Source organism: Candidozyma pseudohaemuli (assembly GCF_003013735.1).
Source record: "Candidozyma pseudohaemuli strain B12108 chromosome Unknown scaffold00003, whole genome shotgun sequence".
NCBI lineage: Eukaryota > Fungi > Ascomycota > Pichiomycetes > Serinales > Metschnikowiaceae > Candidozyma > Candidozyma pseudohaemuli.
Genome location: NW_020194437.1, coordinates 405606 through 430215, shown reverse-complemented (window position 1 = coordinate 430215; position 24610 = coordinate 405606). Strand labels below are relative to the sequence as shown.

Sequence of the window (24610 nt, the reverse complement as noted above, 5' to 3'; positions counted from 1 at the left end):
GAACTTATCTTCCCCAGATTAGATAAGCGGGGACGCAGAGCTGGGGGTATGGTTCCTGGGCTGGAGGATGGGACTGGGTTTGCGGCAATTGCGCCAAGGGCCTGGGGTGCTATTACGGCGATGGACCGCACGGCGCTGGACCAGCGATGGATGGCGGGCAGAGGTCAAGTTACCGCTGGGCGGCCTTCATTAAATTAAACTTAAATTGCACTATGAAGATTTGGATAATCCGAGGGGGTTTTGGTTCTCCACTGCTGCTTTGGTGGGCAGTTACCGCTGGACTACGGGGACTACCATGGACTACCCTGGCCTGGGAACTGCTCTACGCCTGAAAAATAATGGGCGCACTGACCACAATGGCTGGCATTCCTGGCACTGCTTTGTAATTTACGAGATAATCCTCCGGGCATCACCGCATCGTCAAACGCTTTTGTCGTCTGTGCTTTTCCTTTTCTCTTTTCTTTTTCATGTGCTGGTCAGCCGGCCAAGCGATAGTGGATCTTGCGTCACTGGACTGGAGTCACTTCGCACAGTGCCCAGCCCACTGAGATCTGCCCTTCAACCGGTTTCTTGGCCTCAAAACCGGCCTATAGTTCTCTTCCCCTCTGCTTCAAATCGGTTACTTGTCACCTGGAGATGCCCTTTTCCATTCCGTGTCTCCACATTTGTGGATCTTGTGGCCTGGTGCCTTTATTTCTTTTGCTGCTGCTCGGGTATTGCTTTTGTACCACCGAGCTCATCGCGACTGATGCATCGTCTTATCGCTTTTGCTGAGCAACGTTCGTGCATTTCACTGATAAGCTTTCTGGGCTGTTTTCGATGCAATTGAGTGGCATTGGCCGGTAATTGGTCGGCCATTGGCCACGGCGGCGTGATTGTGCTCTCCCGTCTGGCTCAATTGTAAGGCCACTATTGTGGTGTATTGTGCTTTGCGCTCCATGTGCATCGCCTAAAGGCCCTGGAGCCCGCTAGCGGGCACGGCTCACGACTGGCGGTGTCGCTTAAGCGGGTTTAAAGGCTGTGGCAGGAATTTTGTGTAACTGTGGGTACGGGGATGGTATTGGATGGGTGGTATGGATGGATGGGATGTATGCGAAATGGTTGCAAAAATGTCGCAGGCAGTGAAGCTGTCGAGGGTGATTGGTTTAGGAGGTATTTGGTCAAAAGGGGTGTCAGGTCCATGTTTGACGATATTGGGAGGCGGCTTTGGGGGTAGGAATTAACTAGTATCCTGTGTTGGACTCTGTTGGACTCCGTTGGACCACTTGGTTCGTAGCCTGTCTACCAGGTATCGACTATCACCCTGCGCTACACCTACGAAAACAAAGCCTATTCCCCACAGCTCCCTCAAATTCTCCTCGAAACGCAATTTCAAACAGCCTTCTTTACCACCCCTTGTATGTAACAATTGCCCCCTCCCTCACTTTGCTCATTCCCTAGACACCAGGTGCCATTGTGATCCCCGACATCCTTCCACCACATACCCATACTAACACCACAATCTCTAATTTGAACACCCTCCCCACCACGTCTGTCAAATCACCTTCTATCTCGCCCTGACCTGCCGCTTTCTTGCAAACCTTATTTCGGCCTCCTCCAGAGCCCCCTTCTCTTCTGAAGCTCTAGCATTCCGCGCGAAGGAAGGGAGGTGAGAGCGAGACCGGGAACCCGGTACGGACCCTGACATTTTCGGCTTTGACTGCTCTTAAGATATGGCTCCGTTGATTCCACGGGAAAAGGGGCCCTGAAACTCGTATCTAATGAGGAGACGTCGTGATACCACATCGCCGTGGCATTTTGCACCCAACCTGCCTAATTGGGCTCTAGCCGCTCGCCGGTGGATAGAGGGGAGGGTGACTAAACCTGGAGATATGGAAGACTTATAACAGTGAAGGTGTGACGTTGATTTAGAGGAGGCTTTTTATTTCACGGGGTACCTGAGGGGACCGGACGTGAGGCAGACCCCAGCATGCAATTGAAAAACTAGAGCCAATGTGGGGATCCATGGTCATGGTTGGTGGTTCGTTTGGCTTGTGGGACCAATTGACCCCAAGTGTGTCTTACATGTATTATGGTCGGCTGAATGTTTAGAAAGTCACTGGTTGTGAAATCGATCCATGCCTCCAAGACTGTGCCATTTTGGCAGAACGATTAAAGAAAGAGAAGAGCATCGCTTCCGTTGACTCAGCCAGGATTCAATGGTTAGTGAATGAAATAACCACAGTGTGAAGGTACATATTTGTTATTTGTTTCTTGTTTTTTGTTTTTTTTTTTCTTGCGTTGTTTCTACTATTAAGATTTGTGGACGGCTGTACACATTTGGATAAGCGTATCAGAAACACAGCCCTGATGTACATGTCAGCCAAGGATAAGTGCACCATCAGAATAAGCTTCTCTTCAAAAAAACAACCTGGTTTATGCTTTGCTCAAAATATTTTTCAAGAAGTCGGTTTATTGGTCCAGTTCATGGCCTACTATGCTTGTTTTGTTGATACAATAAGCACAACACATTGACAAAACCCCAGACTTTTCTTGATACATATCACATTTCATCATTTTCTTTGAAGTCTACATTTTTTCCAATCCAAAATATTACCTCAAGTAGAAAAGCAGGGTGGTGTTTGTTTTGGTGTGCTGCAATATATCAACCCTCCTCGCTCCAAACCATCGTGCATCTTGCATTGCGCTAAAGTTTGTTTTGCTCGTAGACACTAACCGATCGAGGCTTGATGTCAGCCACGATGCAACTAATTAGCGACCATCTGAACGCCTACAAAATTTTCACACTAACTATTTTCATTCAATATCAAAACAACATAAGTTTGGGTAATAAGGATCAGTAGAATACAAACTTGGCACGGCCAGAGGTGACTGCAACTGTGCAGCCATCGGTACCGTCACCGTTGTACTTACCGTTCTTGTAGACACACTCACCGTTGACAACAGAGTTGTCGTCGGCCACAATCTTCACACTGTAGTTGGTGTCGTCTCTATTGTTAGGGTTTGGAATCAACGAAAGGTAGGCAATGCCGTTGGTCCAGCCAGCACCAAAGTTCAATGGAGCCCAGTTACCAACACCAGAACCAGCAGAACCCCACAAACAACCATCCTTGTAGCCGATACCGGCGTCGTTGACGTAGTACTGAGCAGAGGTGGACTTGCCTCTCCACTCGTAGTAGGTGTCAGAGTTAACGGTGGTCAATGGAATCTTCTTGCCTGGTCTGGAAACAGTTGGGATAACCATGTTCTCGGTACCTGGGTAGTCGGTTCTGCAAATGGAAACCTCCAGGCTCAACTTGTTCTCGACAACGGCGCTGTCTTTGCCCCACTCACACAAGTACTTGGTGTCCTTGTTGGTACGGTACAACTTGCCGTTCTTACACAACAAACCACCGACGGAAACACCGTTGGATGGCTGGTCAGAAGGCCACTGAGTCTTGGACATACCAGACTGACAAGCGTAAGAGCAGTAAGAGCCCTCCTGGCACTTACCACCGGTGGAGGTGTCACTGTTGTAGATACCAGACCAGCCACCGAAGCCCAAGTGGCTAAGGGAGATCACACCGTTACCCTCAGGGAACGAGTCACAAGAGTGGACACCATCCTCAAACTGGTTGGTTGGGTCGACGTAGTCGGAAAGGTCACCCCAAATACCATTGAGGTCACCAGAAGGAACAGAGCCCGACGACAGAGTGGAAGCACCTGCGGAGGAAGATGGGCTGGAGGAAGTAGATGGCTCGACGTAAGACGAGGTGGTTGGCTCGACGGACGAGAAGGAAGCAGTGGAGGAGGAAGTAGGCTCGGAGGAAGCAGAGGATGGAGTACCTCTGAGGGAGCCGTTGCCGTCTACAGTCACGGTGACGTAGGCATACTCGTAGACAACCTCTCTCTTGTGTTTGTGGTGGACATGGACCTGGGTTGAGGAGCAGTCCTCCTCCCTCTTGTAAGCCGGAAGAGCGGAGGCAACCGAAGCGAAAGCCAAAGAGGCAATCGAAGCTTTAGCGAATCTCATGGCTTGAGGGTTAGTAGGTGAAGCAGAAGCAGTAGCGAGAGAAGGGTAGGCTTATCAACAAAACACGAGGTGACGTGCGTAAACGAACGAGCCACGCCCCGAACAGGAACGCGGGCACGCAAGTGAGACAAGAGGCCTCACTAGGAGATCAGCTTAGAAAACGAGCACCTTGTGGCAGGAGGACAAGCGTTTTTCGCAGCCAAAAAGGAGCTGTTGCATTTCGCGATGTAAACAAAAGCACGCGGTCGACAATGCACCTTGACGCACGGTTGGTGCAAAGTGGCAAAGCCCTGCCCGAAACAGAGGAGCCAGCGGCTGGCAGGAGTGCATGTACATATCCGAGGACTGCAGACACTGCCGATTCGCGCGTTTCCTTGCACCAGCAAACGCGGTGCAAGCTGCTGGCTAATCCTGATTTGGGATCGGATGCGAGAGTGCTGGCACCCGGCTGAAGGGGGGATATCGAAAAATCAGGAGTTGGTAGGAGTCGAGAATGTGTGACATTTGGCAGATGCTCCTTTACGCCTAGCATTCTGGTTTCGGTGAATCACAGAAACGGTACACTACTCGCGGCAGGCTCTGCCAAGGCGCCAAGGGTGGGACCCAGGCACTGTGAAACAAAGCACAAACCGAGGCCCGGGCGGTGCCCAGGCAGGCGATGAGCTGTGAAACGGTTCTAGACCTGAGCCTGTTATCTTGTTTTGCAACTCCAAGGAAACCTGTCAAGTCTAGGCTTTGGAAGCTTCGTTGGCTGAGAGGCCAAGCCGAGACGTGACAGAAGGAAATCCAAATGCCCATGGAGAGCTGTAGATCTGGGAGCCGTAGCAGTTTCAGTGGCAAATGAAGCCTCTGCTGAAACCACACATTCTCATTTCCTCCAAAACCCTCGTACCCAAGTGCCAATAGACACACACCTGGGAACCCCCGAATTTGTTGATATTGGGCTCGGGGAAGCGCCCTTCTCTCTCTAAAACACTTTCTAATACATACTTTAAAGTAAGGAACGTAATTGCCGAAGCAGGGAGTGATCGCAGTTAGTAAGGAATGACAGGTTAAACCGGGACGATGGAGTGGGAAAAAAAGGGCGAGCACAGCTTATATATATGGCCACAACAGTGCTGGGTTGCAGGTTGCATTGGGAAGCGCGAAAGCCTCACCGCAGGCGGCTGCAAGTGATTAATGCAGGCTGCCTCTCACTTGTATGGTTGCAAAAACCAAGAATCCTTGGTACCCACAAGAAAGGGTGAACGCCCATTGACGGAGCATTAGGGGGGGAGAATGGGCCCATCTGAAGATGCTTTAATTACCTGCTTTTCCATTGTAAAGAGCCCCATCGCCGGTTAGGCGCAGCATCGGCAACATGCCACCATGGGCAACTTTCCGCAGGCTGTACCATGTGTTTTGCTTCTGTGGTGGACTTGTCATGGCAGGTATCCTGGAGTGTAGTGTCCCTTTTGTCTAGACCTTTGATGTTGCATCCTTGGCTCGAGGACGGGGAGGCACGGGAAGGGACGGGGACGTTGGTGATTTCTTGACGTAAAAGGAGTCGACGTGGGTGTACCACTGCGATGGGCTGGGCATTGGGTCTAGAGCACACACCCCCAGGTAGTCTTCTCAAGCTACTTCTCTACTTGGCAATTTTCATTGATCTGGCTCCTATGTCTACTGAGCTGATTTTAATAAAAGATGTTTCTGCAACTTCACCGCTCCGTTTCAACCTCATCAGCCGGTGTCTCATCAACCGGTGTCTCAACTGTCATGGATCCGCCAGCAAACCCCTGGCCTCCGCTTCATTGTCACTCAAAATCCCCAAATCCCAGCTTTCGTCTAAAATTCCCCAGATGCTCAGCTGGCTATCAGCTGGCAGCGGCGTAATGCTTTGTTGCCTCGTGGGGCTCGAGACATCGCAACAATCAGGCTGCGAAATGCTGGTCGCTATCCAGATCACCGTCAGAAGCCGAGGAAGCTAAATGGGCTGATCCAGAGTGATCCCCCAAAGAGGGCCCTCTATTTTCACTAAATCGCCTTTTGCTCTCCCAAATTGCCAATTGCCAAGTAGCGACTTGTTCCTCAGAGCTACACCCAGAACAACACCTTGAACTAACTACCATTCCACTCACTGACTACTCGGCGGCTGGCCTCGACACGGCTTACCCTTATGATAAGCTCCCTGTCATTCTCGAGGCTTCATTGTTGCGTCGCTGGTTCGGAGGAGGCTCAATGGTGGCACATTTGCGCATCGATAAGGCTCTCTCTATGGAGCCATTTCCACACGCAAAATCTTGAACTCTCAACTCGTAGTCTCAACTCTACCTCCTCTCGCTGTCCCGACCCTGGCCCAGACTCACCGTAATCGGCCAACGGGCCATGCAGCTGCACCACCGCCAAAACAGCTTTCAAGTGTGCTTTTTTCCAAAAGATCTAGGGAATTGCCTCTTTGGAAACCGCCGTTGACGTCAGAAGGCTTTTGCATCTTTGCGTATACCTTGCTCGGTTTGGCCGTGCTGGTTTTCCCTTTTCGCAGCCACAACCAGCGAGCAACGGTTTCGCAGCCACTACCGAAAAAACGCTCCAAGGCGAATCACAAAATGCCCCTTGACGTCAGAATGTAAACAAACTGTTTTGTTGATTTGGAAGTTGGTTTTTCTCTGACAACTTGTTTATGGATGATGCTCCGAAAGCACCCCGGTCAGCTTTTTCTCAGTGGGGAATGCTGATGACCACATACATTCCGGTGACGCAGGGTGGCTGTCAAGTGCTACTCTGTGAGTGAAGCATAAGCCACATTCTGTCGACGATGATGTCGATTTACGTAAACAGATTTTAGTGGCCAAGACTGGCTGCCAGCGAAACCGGACTGGTTCGCCGATCTTTGGGGCTTGACCCTGGTGTTTACTGTATGGCCGTAAACGGGTCTAGAGGTCAGTCAACCATGTTGATGTTTGGGCACATAAACCTTTGGTATCTTTTTGGTGTCTTTTGTTAGTTGGCTTTCAGAACTTTCTTATATTTCTTTATGTCATGTCTTTATAATCCTGAAGGTTGACACCGATTTAGACTTTTAGCTTGAATGGCTGCGAATTACAGATAAACCATGATTCGAGCCGAGCACAGAAAATCCAATTTACACAAATCAAACGACATTATTGGTTCTCCTCTGTTATTTCGAGAAAAGCTTTACCTATAGATGTTGAATTCCCCACTCCCGGCTCTGGGATCTGATTAGCTTCCTCTGCTTGAAGAACCTCTTGACACCCGTGCACCGCTTCCCCAGGCTCATCGACCTCATCGCGATAGTTACATACTAAAGCATAGCATGAGTGTGGAGTCTGAGGTCGATCACACGAACCACACAGAGATGAAAAAAGAGAACAACATTTCTGTTGACTCTCAAACAATTCCAAATGTGGAGAGTAAATTGGACGGAGATGTTCAGGGAACCACGAAGACCGAGGTGAATGAGCCTGAGGTTGAATCAGGTGCTGCAACTGCCGAGGCCAACGAGGAAAGCAACCCATCTCCTGAAGCAATGAATGGTGTCGATTCTTCTCCTCAGGAAGCAGAAGTCCAGGCTATGGATACAAAGGCTGAGGAAGTCAATGAGGCAACTGAGGAAGTGAAAGAAGAACTTCCGAAGGAACAAGAACACAACGATGATACTACCGCCGGCCAGACCGAAAACGGAGACACGGAAGCTGTAAAAGTTGAGGAACCCCAAACGGAAACTAGCAAGTCTGATGACGGGGAAGTGGACCACGAGAAGAAGGTCCAGGAATTCATGAAAAATGACGAGGAGATCAAGCACTTCTCTGACGACGAAATCAGCATCGAGGGATCCTCCAGTGACTCAGATTCTGATTTGAGCTCTGAATCCTCGAGCTCCTCGGACTCTAGTGATTCTGAGCTGGATGCTGAGGAGGACAACCAACAAGTGGACGATCTTGATGACGAGGAAGAGGCATCCGGAGGTCCAATTGTCTCCAAGAACGAAATGGATGAAAAAGCCTTCAGTCTTCCGGAAGACTATAAGGTTCCCGAAAATGCTCCTCTTGAATTTGTGGGCAACTTGACCAGCTTAGTTGAGAAAAATGCCATTGTCAAAGCTAACATTTCTGGTGAGTTCCGTGTTCTCAAAGATCAATCCGTCTTATGTTTTGAGGACAGACTGGTTTTGGGCCCGCTCTTTGAGACGTTTGGAAAGCTACAAGCTCCCCACTACCGAGTCAAATTCAACACTGACGAAGAGTTCAATGCTTTGAAAGAGAGGAAGGGCGAGAAAGTGTTCTATGTTGTTCCCGAATCCCAATTTATTTACACGGACGCTATCAAAAAGCTTAAAGGAACAGATGCCAGTAACTGTCACGATGAAGAGCTTCCAGAGGAGGAGCAGGAGTTCTCTGACGATGAACAGGAGCTTGCTGCTAAGCAGCGCAAGAAGAAAAAGAAGAAGGCTAAGGACTCAAAAGATGGTCCTCAGCCAAAGAAGCAAAACACAAACCCCGAACCTAATAAGTTCACATCGTATGGCTTCGCTCCTTCTCAAACTTCTTACGCTGGTCTCCCTAGAGTGCCTCCAAGGAACAATCAGTACAATCGCCAAACACCCCCAGTTCAACAGCCACCAATACAGGCTCAACAGCTATCTCCAGCATACGGATCACCAAATCCTTACGGTGTCCCAATAAGCCATCAGCAGCAATATGCCCCAAATCCATACCAGGGTTATCAACAGCAAGGTATGATGCCTCAGGTCCCTCAATACCAACAGCCACAAACCCCATACGGTTATGGACAGCCATACTGGCCTCAAGGACAACCACAGGTTCATCCACAGATGTACCCCCAGCCAACGTACCAGCAACCACAACAACCCCCTCCAAACTACCAAATCCAGCAACAACAAATCCCACAAACTCAACAACAGCCTGCTCCTCAGCAAGCGAATGCATTATACCAGCTTCATGCCCTCGTGGCTAACCAGCTCAATCAGCAAGACCAAAATCCGCATACTCAGCATCCGCCTCAGGGCCCCCCTCAATAGAATGTATTATAGTTTAGGATCGCCAAGAAGCTTCAATGCTCTTTCGGCGTGTTTTAATGAATGCTCAGGAAACCCAGCTAGTTTTGCAACTTCAAACGCATAAGATCGCTCGCTAATGCCAGGCTCTAGAGTGTGATCAAACGTAATATTTGGCAGTCCCTCTTTCGTTTGGACTTTCGTTCTGTAGAAACGCACATTAGATTGAGAAACTTTATCCGTGTCAAGCAATTTCTTGAGCTCAGCACCAAAGTGGGTAGCAAAAAGAGTACGACACTTATTAGTTTGGAGCAAACTGACAAGCGCAGCATACGATATAGCCAATCCTTCTCGGCCGCTCGTGCCTCTTCCGATCTCGTCCACAATAGCCAAGGACCTGGAAGTAGCATTGCTCAAGATATTACTCGTCTCGATCATTTCAACCATGAATGTGCTGAGATCACTGAAGATGTCGTCAGACGCACCAATTCTGGTGAAGATTCTATCCACAATCCCAATATTTGCCTTTGCAGCAGGAACGAAGCAGCCAATCTGTGCCATGATCACAATCAAGGCATTTTGTCTGAGGAAAGTACTCTTTCCACCCATGTTAGGCCCTGAGATCACCCAAAGATTACCATCGGGGCCTAATTTCGTGTCATTAGGCGTGAACATCTCTCCATTAGTTTTGAGACCAACTTCAACGACAGGATGTCTTCCTTCCAGAATATTGAGGTAATTTGACTTCACAAAATTAGGGCAAACGAGATTGTTATCTCTGGCAAGGACTGCAAAGGACGAAGTAATGTCTATGAAGTCAGCCATTCTGTTGACTTTTCTGATGGACAAAGTCTTTCCAAGCACGGCCGCTTTGAGATTTTCAATTATCGCCTTTTCCAATTCCTCAATTTTATGAACGATAGTGTTGCGCAGCTCTTGTAGCCTGGACCATTGGGTGGGTTTATAAATCAAGGTTGTCTTCTTTCTTTCTCTCACTTCGCCGTTCTTGTCAATATGATTAGCAATGTCTGCAGACATCTTCAGACGACAAGATATATGAATCACGTCAAAGTACCTACCCACTTGATCTTTCTTTGTGACAATGGCCTTAGGATCGATAACTGCGACATTCTCCCTCACACCTTGCAACAACTCTAACTCTTCTCTTTGGATTTTCTCTAGGGAATCATGAAGCTTGCTTAATTTAGGATCATGATCTCGCTTCACATTGAAGACGAAGATGGGGCTGGCTTGCTCCTTATCTGTAGCTTCATTCTTATAATCACCGATCGCTGTCAGGGAGGAACCCAACAGATCACTCAACAGATAAGCGACTCCCTCATCCACAAGCTCTCTAGCATTTGCTAGAACAGGATCTGTGTATAGAGTATCGAGTATCTCGTTGGATATATCGATGGGTACTTGAAAATCATCAATGAAATCTTGCAACTGCTTACTTCCGTGCTCGTTCTGCAATTCAACAAGTATGGCCTTGAGCTTCTCTTGTTCGGCAAGAGCCTCTCCGATCGCCAAAAGATGTGATACAGAGGGGCCTGCCTTGAGGGCTAATTTCTGTAGTGATCTAATGGGATCACCTAGTCTAGTGAGCTGGTGCCTGATTCTCATGAGGTAAGTCAGAGATCTTCCAAAATGCTGCGTAAACGACTGCCGATTTTTGAGTTCTTCCGTATCCAAAATTGGCAGTTTGAGCCATTGTGTGAGGAGACGAGTGCCTGAGGGTGTTACTGTTTGCTTGATCGTGTTAAGGAGTGTACCAACTGTCGAGTTCAGTCCGCTACTCAGACGTTCAGTTAGCTCTAAAGCATCTCTGGTTCTTGAGTCCATGTGAAGATACTTACTGCTGAAATATTGCTGAGGTAAATCAAGCGACAATGGTCTATCTGGTAGGTTGACATTAATGTAAGAAAGTACCATGTTCATGGCACTCTCTTCACGAACAGTGAAGTCCTCTAGTTTCTTCCTAATCGTTTGTAAGTTTGATTTCAACTGCACCTTATAGTCGCCATACGTTATTTTGTGGTACCTCACAAAGTACTTTCGAAGGTTGGCCATCTCAGAAATCCAGTCAATCACCTCACTTTTATCCTGGTACTCTTTGCTCAAGATAACTTCACTTGGACTTACTCTATTCAAGTCAGACGCAAGATCAGCCATGGTTGTTTCCTGAACATGAAACTCGCCCACTGATATGTCTATCCACAGAAGACCTATAGGTAGGTCCGGATTGGGGCCTTGTGACGCTTGAGGCGGGATTGAGATGGCAACCAAATAGTTATTTTTTGAAAAATTTATGAAACTTTCATCCACTAACGTCCCTGGAGACACAATTCGTGAAACTTTTCTATGCATTATAGTGTCCGTGTTTGTCAGGTACTGGTCTATTACAGCAACATTGACCTGTAAATCGTGCACAAGCATTTTAACAAACTTTCGAAGATGACCCACGGGAAACCCTGCCATTGGTACACTGTGGTTGTTTGTTCTTTTGATAGCCACCTTGATACCCAATTTGGGTGCAACCAAAGTCGCTTGCTCAAAGTATAGTTCATAAAAGCTGCCAACTTGGATGAGACAGACACAGCCTTTATTGGCATCTATTAGCCGTCTCATTGACAGAAGAAGAGGTGTCAATGCATTTTCTTTCGTCTGGCCTCCTCTATCCCAATCTGGGGGATCTAATATGTTCTCTAGTTTAGGTGATAAGTCACCTTCAGTGGCCAATCCACGCCACAGATTGAAAATCGAACTTGTCTTTCCATGTCTGGTTCTCAGAATGAAGGAAACTGCATTTCGATGACATAGGTACCGGGATCTGGGTCTTAAGCTGGATCGTAGGATCGCGTGAGTATGCATGGGTATGGATATGAACTTATGCTTATGCAATTATGTCTTTGAATAATGTGGTATTAGAATGCCATATGTAGCAAATGTATGAAGTAGCTCTGTCTTGATGTGAGTTTGTAGTCGATCTCGCTAAGCTTGATTTCCAAACTGATGTCTCCTGTCTGCACCACTATCGCCTCGCGTCTCAACGCTCTATATACATTAATGGGTGCAAATTAGTTCAAGTAGCCCTTGCATCCAGGAGCACCACACAAACAGCGAATTCTCTCGGCATCGTTCGTCTCTCTCTCGAACTTGTAATCGTAGGTAAGCTCCTCGTTGGCGTCTATGTCACGAAGCGCGTAGATGACGATTCTCTTCTTACCATCCACCTTGATGATTTTGGCAGTACAACTAGGGTTGCAGCAGTGGTTGATGAATCTGGCAATACCTCCCTTTTTGGTTGCGTCAATGACCACGTTCTCATCAATTCTGAAAAGGTAAGAAGATCCAATACCCGTCCTGAGATAACTCTTTTCCCTGTGCTCGGCCACCTGCTGTCTGATACTCTCTCCAACGTACTCAATGATCATTTCTTTAGCTGCAATAGGCTCAAGAGCGAAAAGACCCCAGTTATGAATAGCAGATCTGGCGAACGAAACAGGCTTTTTACGCTTGTTCAAGGCGTTCAAGTTGAGGATATCGGACTCTGTACTCAAGATCTGCTTCTGAGCACTGATGTCGGCTGCAAATCTTCTGTTGTTGGCACGGTTCACACGTGAACTCTGTACACCGCTATTCGAAGTACCACCGGATGCATGCTCTTCCTCATCGTGCTGAACAGTTTTAAGCGGCTTGTGGATCTTTCTTCTGTAAGGCAAGTACTCGATTTTGTCTGCATCCGCAATCTTTCTGTATCCTTCGCTTTTGAAAGAACCAGTGGAGCACTCCAAACGATCGCTGAGAACCCCAATAGACTCTTCCTCGGAAATGATAGCCTTGGACAGTTCCTTCTGCTTCCATGCCCAGTACTCGGGATGTTTGACCACTGCAGGTGTAATGTCTGCGAGCACCTTACGTGCCAACTCCATGTCTTCGTCGTCGCGTACAACACTTTCCAATCTGTGCAAATCAAATAGACTACCAGCCTGCTGCTCAACCTCTTCAAATACTGGGACTGGAGCTGTGGTTTCGGTAGGTGCATAGAGCTCATCAACCTGCTCAACGCGATCCTCTTCCTCGGGTTCAATCTCCATAGCCTCAGCTTCGACACCTTCCTCCTCTTCTTCTGAAGTTTCGTCGTACATGAAGGTCTCCCGAAGCTTGGAGGACTTGTGCTTTTTGGATGGGGCTTCGTCATCTTGTGAAGTAATTGTCAGTGATAATTCCCTCTTCATAGATGGTGCAGGTGTAACAGAGCGGCTTGAATCTTCTTCGTCGGAAGCATCTGAGTCTTGATCAGCGTAGTTCAATGCATGCTGCATTGGCAACATGCTCTTCATTTTCTTCAGCTTGCCCTTAGGCGAGGCACCGATTTTTTTGGTGAAGCTGGGAAGCATCAAGACACGATCATTATTTGGGTCACCTTTCTTTGTGTCTTTACGCCTGTCTTGTAGGAACGAGTAAGAGCCACTACTTTTGGCTTCTTCTTCCTTCTTCTTCTTCTGTGCGAGCTCTTCTTCTTCCTCTTGTCTCTTCTTCAAGTCTGCCATGAGCTCAGGGTAGTTTGTAGGAGCAAGGAGATCAAGAACAGTAGGAGCAATGACTCTCTCTCTGATGTCCTTGCTCAAGAACGTCTGGAACTCTTTAATGAGCATATTTGTAGCCTCGTCAACAACGTCGTGTCCGCTTCCATGGCTCTGAGCTACCCTCGAAGCAGTCTTTTCAGGATCAAAGTGTTCCGGAACACAAATCTCCATAAACATTCGGTACTCAAAGAACCGTAGACCGTCTTCATACTTGTAGCAGCGGTAACACTCCTTGAGAGAGTTGAAGACCACGTAAAAACCTAGCTTGTCCGTGAGAACTCTAGTCCAATCATACTTCATCAAGATTTTCTTAACATCTTGCGACGAGATCTTCTTTACTGGGACAAACAGATCAGCAATGAAGATGAATGGACGATCTTTCACGTACTTGACAAGCTCGTCAGGAATCGAACAACCCTCCACGACCTTGTTTCTATGCACCTTGGACTTGGTTGTAGTGTTATTGCTCGGAAGCAGGCCCTCGTATGGACTTCTTGTCTTTTCAGTGGCATCTTTTCCTGTACTCTGAGCAGCCTTCTCCTTGCGTGCCTCTCTGGCCTCTTTTTTCTTCTTGATCTCCAGTAGTCTCTTTTCTGTCTTCTCTCTCTTGAGTCTTTCAACGTGTAGTTGACTCTTGGCAACCTTGATTTTTGCGTTGAGTAAATGACTATCAGTATCGTTGAGGGCAATTTTTAGATTGACACCGTCGATCTTGGGCTCCTCTGCGCGGATACGCTTGATAAGAGCTTTTGCGATTCTCGACGACTTTTCTAGGTTACCCTGGAAAGAGAACGTGGCTATTCCAAGCGGAACTGCATTTGTGGAGTCATTCAAAAACTTCACATCTTTGACTTTATCGCCGTAAGCCTCGAAAAAGTTGGTGAAGTATACCTCGGTGATAGTTGTCGGAAGGTCCCAGACGACCAATTCAGTGAGAGGCGGCAGCCCTAGGGAGTCCTTATCGTAAATGAATCGTGGTTGAGGTAAATGCTTGAATTGCAACTTTTTGGATGCCTTGTTGGGCTTGGAGAAGTAGTTGTGTATGCCCATCTTCACTCTGGGGTCCGATGGAGGGTTCTCATGGTGCTCTGTCTGGAAACGAAACTTCTTCGAGTTATGCTTTCGCTCGGCCTTCGGGAGGGCCAGGTCGAGCTCTGGATCATATGTCACACGATAGTTCTTCAGTATATCGATTGGACTCAGGAAAGGTCGCAGGTCGAGATGCGAGATGTGATGAAGACACTGCTCGAACTTTGCGTCCACGGGGTTTTCACCCGTGACTGTGTTTGTGCCCGAAAGCTTGATCTCGTTTCTGGAGTATGAATCCGATGCACTATGTGGAGGTGTGGAGACAGTAGAACCCATTTCGTCGTACAGTCTGCCGTTGCTATACCTCGCCTTTGTGTGATTTCTAAAACGGGCTTCCGAGGGCAGCGTCTGTACCGACAGTTCAGGCGTGGGATTCCCATCTGATGCTACTTTTCTGTATGGATCATGTCTCGAGTCCAGCGAGCCCGGTCCCCGTGGAGCACGGTTTCTATCGTAATGCGGCAGCCTTACCAGGGAGAATTTGCCGTTCGGGTAGCCTCCGTGGCTGGAAGAGCCACCAGGGGCCCCATACCGCTTTCTATGTCTATGGCGGTTGAAAGACATACGGGGTTGATGGGGCGTGTTTTGCGTTTTTTCGATGACGGATCCGCTGATTGGTCAAGCCTCAAATATACACGTATAATGCAAAAAATCGAGTCCTCCTGGGTGTGGTGAACACGGTAGTTGGGTGGGATCCAGTCTATCTTGAGTAGTTTACTGTTGAAGAAGTATGCACATCTTGCGCGTAGTGAGAGTGTCGGTGTGTATACAGACTTCACCGGTCTGGGGCTGATGCTCCGAGAAGGTCCAGCAATTTCGTGATTGTGCTGGGGAATGTTCAATATTTTTTGGGTTTTTAAAAAAGATTTGGCTATTTCGTGGGATTAGTAGAGGAGAGATTTAAAAATTGTTCCTGTATGTGCAGATACGTTGTAGTGTCCTCGCTATATAGGTATGAGCGGCTTTCGCAGCCAACCGTGTATTATCTAGTAAGTCGAACCACACTTTTCAGGTTAATCTGAAGAAAAAGCCGAAAGCTCCTTTGTTGTCATCCTTTCTCGTATATAGCAGCCCTCCATAGAACTACAAAGGCAACTATCCAAAATTACAAAGGCTGACGTTCCATGACCAAAGTGGTTAAACTAACCCTACTGAGGGCCTGAATCCCCCCAAACTACAACAAATCTCTCGATATATGCTATTATTGTACAGATGCATCACATCACTTCGTTCTGATGTGCTTCAAAGGGCCCGCAGAGTGGAAGAAGTTCATGGCGTACTCCTTCTTTCTGAAATGTCTCTCCTTGGGCTCCTTGACGTAGTATGACCAGCCCTGGCCCTCGGCAAATCTGATAGCAGCCTCCTTGGTGTCAAACTTCATGATGGTGCCTTGCATGTAGTCTCCACTCGACTGGTAACCGATCAAGTCGTTTTCCCATCTGTTCTCTTTGCCCAAAACGTCCCAGTCCAACTTCCAGAACTTACCGTTGTGGCGACCAGACTGAGTAGCTGGCTTGGCCTCTTTGTAGATTCTGACAGTTCTGGCAGTAGCCAATTCTTCTGGTGCACCAGAGACGATCTCATTGGGCTTCACGGTAGAAGCGTCCTGGAGAACGGCTTTTTGCATCATGGACGCCGTGTATGAGAACTGGCGAGCCTGTGTCCTAAGCAAACCTCTCGACAACATTTTGTGGAGTGTATTTGACGTTGTAGAAAAGGTTGGTCTTTGAACTTTACTTTTACTTTTGTTCTGGTTGGCTAGCGCGCGTCGTGCGAGACTCATAAAATGTGTAGCTGCCGTAGGCCGAAATTGGGGTCAATCTTCTCAACTCAGCAAGTAAATAAAGAAGTAGAAAGATTTCATGAAGACGTGCCCATATAGTTTATTGATAGTGCCCCTCGGACCCGACGTTTGCCCGATACCGGTGAATCTGGTTGTACCCTACCTGCAGTCCATCAACAGTAGCCCTACTACACTCAGTACTACCCTCTATATCATTACAACACTACTTCAACCTTCCAGAATAGATGAGCAGCCAACAAGTCACCCAATATCTTCTGGATGTACTTCCGACATATTCTGGAACATTCCCGCCACAATTGGTCTCATATGTGAGCTCCCTCTACAGTCTCAGTATCCAGAAGATACCTTCACTACCCAATAGAGCAGACATAGCACGCTATCATCTATGTGCTTACCTTGGAGCTTTGAGATGTCAACAGAGATTTTCACTTCCTGACCCCTTGCCACAAAAAATACCTGTACAGCCTAAGCTATTGAACAAGCTTCTACAAGATTTAGAAGAGAAAGTCACTCCAGCTATTAGATCTCCTAGCAGCACGCCGACTAAGCAACGGATCTTAAACCTGCCGCTGCCTCAAAAAGGAAGTGCTCCTAAAATCTCGAGTCCCTTGAAAAAGCTTCAATCCTTGAAGGATGATAAGACACCTGAGAAGGCATTTGATATGGAGTCTCCGTTCAATCCTACCAAAAAGCCACTGAATACAGATTCGCCATTTACTACTCCGTCCAAGCGGAAATTAGATAGTGATGTCACAACTCCCAAGCAGAATTCCTCGCCTAAAACGCCGAAGACTCTGAAATCAGTCACGGCCTCTCCAAGCACACCGCGTTATATCCGTCAATTGACCATAGCAGACATTGTTTCCTTCGCTAATAACTTCTACATCCCCGCTCAAGTCACTCCCCAGCTAGTGGAAAGCTTCATGGCACAAAGGCATAAGTTTCTCAAGAAAAACGAATGGCTTTTGGCCTGCGGGCTTGTGCATGCTGCCTACGTCAGAATCAACAGCAAACTTATAGAAAGAACAATTGGAAAGAAGACAGAGCTTCAAGATCAGCTATTTCAGTACCAGAAAGGCGGTCTCATGAAGCTCAACATGGTGATGTGGATCAATATCATCGAGGAGTCCGTCAAGTCGGAACCCTGGATCGTGGACTTGGAGTTGAAATATGTGCATAACAACTGGTCGGCCGAGGATAATTCCAAGACTAGAGAGATCGAAGGTAAACTAGGCAAGGGTTATGAAATTCTCGAGCAATTCGGCTCAATGATAAATCCTTCCAACATGTTTGACAAACCGTCTCAGGAGAAGTACTACCAACGGTGGACCGCTCGCGTGATCGATGAGCTTGGTTAATTGGAAATGCAATTTTCATGGCTGTTTTGTCCCAGTTACAAGGTAATCTTGGCAATTTGCAGCCAAAATCGCTTGACGAGACTCGAAGAGCGCAGCCCAAAACGCCCCTCTCACCTGTCCAATGGCGAGAATGCCATTGTCAGAAATGCTAACAGCCTTAAATATAAGCAGGGTTCCTGTCTACTCGCAGATAATCCGTCACCACTACGGTTGCAAGTGAGTCCCTTTAGTATGTGGTGCACGGGTGTCCCACAGCTGCCGCTGAAAAAAAGGCCTCTGCTACAGATCCCATCACAGTGTCCCTGCAGTACCGTCAACCGTACCTACACCTCTTTTCACAACTACCACGAGACTTTCCCAGATCTTTGAAGTGCCTATATCCCAAAATGGCCCCAATAAAAAGACTGGTTTCTAACGGCGTTGTGCCCTCGCCAAAGCGTACCGCTAGAGGAGAGCCCATAGAGATGGACCTGGAGTCAGAGTCTTATTCAGATGAAAGTATAGAGGACGCCTACACGGCTCATGCAGCTGCAATGGGGACCTCTGGCTCATTGAACAACAATCAGTGGCAAGGCACCATCACCGAAGTGATCAAGTCTGTCGTGTCGATTCACTTCACCAATATTACTAATTTCGATACCGAGCTTTGTCTCACGAGTGAAGCGACTGGATTTGTTGTGGACTCTACCAGAGGTATTATCCTTACAAACCGTCACGTTGTTGGCCCTGGTCCGTTTTCTGGTTATGCTGTTTTTGACAATCACGAAGAAGCTGTTGTCAAGCCTCTTTACAGAGACCCTATCCATGATTTCGGTTTCTTGCAGTTCGATCCAAAGGCCGTGATGCACATGAATATTCACGAATTGGAACTTAGGCCGGACTTGGCCAAGGTCGGCACCGAAATCAGAGTCGTGGGTAACGATGCCGGTGAGAAGTTGTCTATTTTGGCTGGTTTCATCTCCAGAACGGACAGAAATGCACCCTACTACGGTGCATTGACATACAACGATTTCAACACAGAGTATATCCAGGCCGCTGCTTCCGCATCTGGTGGCTCTTCGGGCTCGCCTGTGGTAAATGAAGACGGTCAAGCCGTGGCTTTGCAAGCCGGTGGTTCTACAGAGGCATCCACAGATTTCTTCCTCCCTGTCTCGCGTCCATTGCGTGCTTTACAGTGTATTCAGCAAGACCAGCCCATCACTAGAGGTGACATTCAGGTTGAGTGGGTCTTACGTCCCTTCGAAGAATGTCGTAGGTTGGGTTTGACGCCTGATGCCGAGGCCCAAGCCAGAGAGCGTTTCCCAGACAGACTGGGTCTTTTGGTGGCTGAGATTGTGCTTCCTGAGGGCCCTGCTGACAATATCATCAAGGAGGGTGACACCCTTATCTCCATCAATGGCGAGTTCATTGCCAGCTTTATCAAAGTTGATGAGATCTTGGACGCCAACGTCGGTAAGGATCTCGAATTTGTGTTCCAAAGAGGCGGCAAAGAATTCAGACAAAACATCAACATCGGTGATTTGCACGCAATCACCCCTAGCAGATACGTCGAGGTTGCTGGTGCATCTTTCAATGACCTCTCCTACCAGATGGCCAGGTGCTACTGCATTCCTGTTAGAGGTGTTTTTATCAGTGATGCCTCGGGTACCTTCAATGTCTCTCCAACCGAGAAGACTGGATGGATTTTGGACAAGATTGATGAGCAGCCAACGCCGGATCTCGACACTTTCATCAAGGTGATGAAGGAAATTCCAGATCAGCAGAAAGTCACCATTGCCTACCGTCACATGTCTGATTTGCATACCAAGAACGTCCATGTTGTCTACATTGAGAGACACTGGCAAACGGAATTCAGATTGGCCACCAGAAATGACAAGACTGGTCTTTGGGATTTCGAATCTTTACAGAAAGAGCCTCTCCCACCTCAGGAGATCACTCCCCAGAATGCCAAGTTCGTCGACATTCCCTTCTCCGACGACCGTAAACAAGGCTGCTCTCAGATGACCAGATCTTTCGTTCAGGTGAGAACGATATCGCCTATTTCTGTTGACGGCACTTCCTTGAGAAAGGATGCCGGTCATGGTGTGGTCGTGGATGCCGAGAATGGATATGTCTTGGTGTCTCGTAAGTTCGTGCCCAATGATGTTCTTGACGTCTACTTGATCTTCGCCGAGTCTGTTGATATCCCCGGTAAAGTCGTTTTCTTGCATCCTAATCTCAATTATGCGTTGGTGAAGTACGACGCTTCCAAGGTCCTCGCTGATGTCAAAACACCAAAGTTTTCCGACAAGCCTCTCAAGAGAGGTGACAAATCATTATTTGTTGGCTACAACTACCACTTCCGTATGGTGACAGACGATGTTACCGTCAGCTCCATCTCCTCCCTCAATATTTGTGCCAACCCAACGAGCCCTCGTTACAGAGGTATCAACCTTGAATGCATTTTGCTTGACAGCAAGATTGCACAGGAGTGTGATACCGGCGCCCTTATAGACGACGATGGAACGTTGCGTGCATTTTGGTTGACCTACTTGGGTGAACAGACAGAGGGTATTTCCGATGTCATGTTCCGTATGGCTTTGGATGTCACAGATGTTGCCCAGATCCTCAACGGTTTGAAGAATAACGAAATTCCACAACACTTGCGCATATTGGACGCTGAGCTCACGCCGCTTACGGTATTCCTGGGACGTACTCGTGGTGTGCCTCAAGAATGGATTACCCGTTTTGAGGAAGAGTGTGAAGATGAGGTCAAGTTCTTGTCGGTCTACAGAGTCAGTGCTCCTTCTGATGAGAGTCGTCCTTGCCCACTCGAGACCTCTGATATCATTCTCACAGTGAACGACAAGCTTGTGAAGAGTGCCAGAGATCTCAGTGACATGTACACCAACGAAATACTCAATTTCAAGGTGGTTCGTCACAAGAAGGTCCAGGACATTGCTGTTCCTACTATCGACACCAACGCCATTAATACCGATAGAGTGTTCTTCTGGTGTGGTGCAGTCATTCAAGAACCTCACCATGCTGTTCGTCAGCTCATGGAGACCATTCCATCCAAGATCTACGTTGCTAGAAAGCATGCTGGTGGCCCTATGGCCCAATATGGAATCTCGACCAGTGTCTTCATCACACACGTGAACGACCAAGAGACGAAGGATTTGGAGAGTTTCGTCAAGCTTGTCACGGCAATCCCAGATAACACCTACGTGAAATTGCGTCTTGTATCGTTTGACCATGTTCCTGGCGCGGTGTCTATCAAGACGAACTACCACTACTTCCCAACCCAGGAAATCAGAAAAGACATCGAGTCTGGTGAATGGAAAGATGTCGAGCACAAATAGATTCAATAGAATCCCTTGCATTGCTATTTACATGCCATTATTGTAATATATCTAGTTCTTAGACCTCGAGGTACTTCTGTAGTTTCTTCAAGTGGCCACCTTTCTTGGGCACCATTTGCCACTTGTTCAAGTGGTTATAACTGTTTGGGGTGAAACCTGAGTTTCCGTGGTTTCTGCCATCACACTTTCTCTTGTAGCCGTTGGCGGTCTTGATGAACCTCTTGGCTGCAGACTTGTGGGACTTCATTTTGGTTCTCGTTTGTATCAAGGTATTGAGAACCGGCCTCTGACCAAATATGAGGCTCTTGGCGGTATTGAAAATGTTCATTTGTGTGTTTCAACCAAGTCCTGAGTTGGTGATAATTGGATCAGTAGAAAATCTTGCAACTACAAGAGTGCGCGGTCCTCGCACTACCACCTAGACACTTTATCATCAGACATAAGATATTCTAATATTAATTCGATTTTTACTCTTCGAGTCCCAATTGCTCAAACGTTTCAGCAAAGTAGCGAGGCTCGTCAAAGACGTGGTATCTATGGCCTCTGACTCCATCACCTCTGAACAAGGAAGGCATCCGGAGGCTTGGATCCACCTGCTCTTCGCTGATGAAGTTGTTGCCGTAGATGAAGTCCTGGCCAATCAGTCTCTGGTCGTCATTGAGGAACTTGAACTTGGCAATCTGAAGCTCGGTGTCGGTGATGGTCGATCTCGAGATTCTAGCGTAGGCAACCTTCTTAAGCTCACGGAACATGATGTACTCGCACCATCTGTCCCAGTCAGTGGAGTCAATGTCGTGCATTCTTGACTTTTCACTTGAGTAGGTGAAGTAGTTGCCCTCCAATGGCCTGGTCACCAAATAACTGAGGAGCACCAAGGGGTTCTGGGACTCGGCCATGACGTTCTCAAGATACAAGCTCTGTAGACGACGGTCCTCTGGGTCCTCTTCCTGGCCAGAGTGGAAAACAACAACATCAATGTGCTCGCCGTAAATGTCCAACGTAGCCTTGATGGCAGGAGCCAATTCACCAACTGGAGAAGGCAACAAGTGGTGCTCCGAGTGGAGAATAGGGAACTTAGAAAGCAAGGCAGCTCCCCAAGTGTGCTTATTGGGGCCGGGACCGTAGTCAACGTACATTCCCAATTCCTCGCCCATTCTCTGGGCAAAGTCTCTGTTACCACCAATAAGACGCTCAGTATCAGTCTCCAATAAACCAATGATGTCAACCTCTGCCTCTCTAAGCAAGTTGCTCATACGAATTTCACTGGCCCAGAGATCGTTATCCAAACCGAAGTGGACGCACCAGATACCGGCAGTGAAGGATCTAGTCTCTGGCTTGTATGGTTGAGGAGCGACGGACTGGTATCTAGCGGTAAAACCAGTGGTAGTGATGGCGACCAAAACGGTGATGATGAACAAAGCCTGGCGCCAAATCTTGGAGCCAACCACCTCAATGCGTGTGATCTTGGAAGCGGTCTTGCGAAGAACAAAGTTCACCACACCAAGAACGACACTTCCAATCGTGACAGCCACCATCAAGTCGGTACGCTCTCTCAAAGCTGGTCCACCTGGAACGAAAGCATATGCGACGATCCAAACAGACGCCAAGCAGAGGAGAATGTGAACGAGGAACGCCACAATGACCAACTTGATAGGACAGTATCCCACCAACGATTGAGCGATGGTTGGGGTGATGGAAGCAATGAAGAATGTGTACACAGTTGCACCGGCAAATCCAATCCAGTCCTGATAAAGGCTGAGTGCAACACCAGCACCAATGGCGCCCACAATTGGGAAGACAGGTTGAGTCAACAAGTTGGGGTGGATTTTGAGGGAGGTAATGACACCAGCGATAGCGGCAGCGAAGTGGATCAAACCGCCGATCAAGGGGGTTGGTCCTTTCACTGGGAAACCTGTCCACGACCAGATCACGAAGATCGACGAGTCTGACAAGAACAAAGTAAGCGAGAAGAAGTAGCCTGCCAAACCCAATGCTGAAAGCAAGAATGAGCCTCCCTCAAGCTTCAAGGAGTGTGTTTCAGGCAACTTCTTTGGTGCACGTGTGAACAAGGCCGCCAAAATGGTCACAAAGAAAGCAATCTCGTTGTAACCGCCGTTCTCCTTGTGCATGATAGGCCAAGCTGGGTTGTTCGATGAGAAAACGTACTTAATTGCAGACGAAAGCAAAACACCCAAAAACAAGGAAACAAAGTATGAGGTGTATCTCACGGCATTGTTTTGTAAGTTGAACAAGTCGGTGGTGAAGCCAATGGCAGAAAATCCCACACCTGCGCTCACAGTCATAAGACGGTTGGCTGGGTCCGACACCTTCCATGCACCCACGGTGGTGATTGCCGCCAAAACTCTAGGAATGAATGGATAAGCGCAGAAAAGGCGACGAAGTGGTAGAACGAAAATAGGACCAACGAACATCACCACAATGACAGCTTCGTAACCAGACACACCCATGTGCCACAAGGGGAAGTACCACACACAAGCAAACATGCCGGTGATACTGGTCATGAAAGTGAACGAATTGATGGTGTTGATGACGAAGGAGAAGCAGCTGATCTCCGAATCGTCTGTGCTGACGGGCTCGCTCTTCTTGACGATTTCAGGAGTTGCAAACTCAACAGAGGAGCCGTAGACTCTAAGCTCAAGGTTGGAAAGATCGAGATAAGACCAAGAGTCAAATCCAACATCCAAGAAGATCAAGGACCACTCGATGTAGGCGTAGTAGGAGTACGCACCAGCGATAACATGCACCTTGTGTTGAATAAAGAAGTACACCAAAGGCACAAGCAGGCCAAAGAAAGTCAATGCAGTGAAAATACGGCCCTTCTTTACGGTGCTGCCTTTAGGACTCAATGAAGACATACACACTGTCCATGGAATGGTGAGCACAATGTAACTGATCATGAACACATCGTGGGCATCGTGGTCGTCAGTGGACGTGATGTACACCCAGCCACCACAAGTAAAAGTTCTCAAAAGTCCCGAAATCAATGCCGTCCAGGCCTTCTTGCGTCCTTCGTTGTACAAGACGAAGAAGTTGGCAAAGATTAGAAGAAACCGTGGCCCCGAAGTAACGGCAATGAAAATCTGGAAAACAGATCTTTCTGGGTATCTGTCACCAATAGTTGCCAGCACAGAAGGAAACCACTCATCAGGATAGCCGTAGCTGGCATTCTGGACGATTTTTTCATAATGGAGATAGCATCCGACAATAAGAGCACCTACGAAAGCCGTCAAAGCGAAAAAGCCATGGGCGATGGCGATCCACTTGGCATTGAGCCGGAGGTACGGACCTTCAGGCGTCTTAGCAGCAACGCCAGCAGGCGGGGCAGCTTTTTCTCCCATTATTGAAGATGTAAGGCTGGTGATGGAGAAACTCTGGG

General features: G+C 47.9%; 8 protein-coding genes across 8 annotated transcripts; 3 read left to right on the top strand and 5 right to left on the bottom strand.

The window, feature by feature from the left end:
• Positions 1-2836: 2836 nt before the first annotated feature.
• On the bottom strand, positions 2837-4012 carry SUN41 (putative glucosidase; the record flags this gene model as incomplete). Its single annotated transcript, XM_024857344.1, has 1 exon — positions 2837-4012. One exon carries the CDS (start codon positions 4010-4012, stop codon positions 2837-2839), a length of 1176 nt encoding a protein of 391 aa, XP_024714480.1.
• Positions 4013-7328: 3316 nt separating this feature from the next.
• C7M61_001952 (RNA-binding snoRNP assembly protein) lies at positions 7329-9053 on the top strand (the record flags this gene model as incomplete). The annotated part of the gene is made up of 1 exon (XM_024857343.1): positions 7329-9053. The coding sequence occupies one exon, from the start codon at positions 7329-7331 to the stop codon at positions 9051-9053; it is 1725 nt and encodes a 574-aa protein (XP_024714479.1).
• Positions 9054-9130: 77 nt separating this feature from the next.
• C7M61_001951 (mismatch repair ATPase) lies at positions 9131-11204 on the bottom strand (the record flags this gene model as incomplete). Its single annotated transcript, XM_024857342.1, has 2 exons — positions 9131-9178; positions 9228-11204. 2 exons carry the CDS (start codon positions 11202-11204, stop codon positions 9131-9133), a joined length of 2025 nt encoding a protein of 674 aa, XP_024714478.1.
• A 905-nt stretch (positions 11205-12109) lies between these two features.
• On the bottom strand, positions 12110-15274 carry SET1 (histone methyltransferase; the record flags this gene model as incomplete). Its single annotated transcript, XM_024857341.1, has 1 exon — positions 12110-15274. The coding sequence occupies one exon, from the start codon at positions 15272-15274 to the stop codon at positions 12110-12112; it is 3165 nt and encodes a 1054-aa protein (XP_024714477.1).
• A 658-nt stretch (positions 15275-15932) lies between these two features.
• On the bottom strand, positions 15933-16397 carry C7M61_001949 (uncharacterized protein; the record flags this gene model as incomplete). Its single annotated transcript, XM_024857340.1, has 1 exon — positions 15933-16397. One exon carries the CDS (start codon positions 16395-16397, stop codon positions 15933-15935), a length of 465 nt encoding a protein of 154 aa, XP_024714476.1.
• Positions 16398-16738: 341 nt separating this feature from the next.
• Positions 16739-17872, top strand: C7M61_001948 (origin recognition complex subunit 6; the record flags this gene model as incomplete). Its single annotated transcript, XM_024857339.1, has 1 exon — positions 16739-17872. One exon carries the CDS (start codon positions 16739-16741, stop codon positions 17870-17872), a length of 1134 nt encoding a protein of 377 aa, XP_024714475.1.
• A 386-nt stretch (positions 17873-18258) lies between these two features.
• Positions 18259-21213, top strand: NMA111 (Nma111p; the record flags this gene model as incomplete). Its single annotated transcript, XM_024857338.1, has 1 exon — positions 18259-21213. The coding sequence occupies one exon, from the start codon at positions 18259-18261 to the stop codon at positions 21211-21213; it is 2955 nt and encodes a 984-aa protein (XP_024714474.1).
• Positions 21214-21271: 58 nt separating this feature from the next.
• CWH43 (Cwh43p) lies at positions 21272-24572 on the bottom strand (the record flags this gene model as incomplete). Its single annotated transcript, XM_024857337.1, has 2 exons — positions 21272-21515; positions 21685-24572. 2 exons carry the CDS (start codon positions 24570-24572, stop codon positions 21272-21274), a joined length of 3132 nt encoding a protein of 1043 aa, XP_024714473.1.
• Positions 24573-24610: the final 38 nt, after the last annotated feature.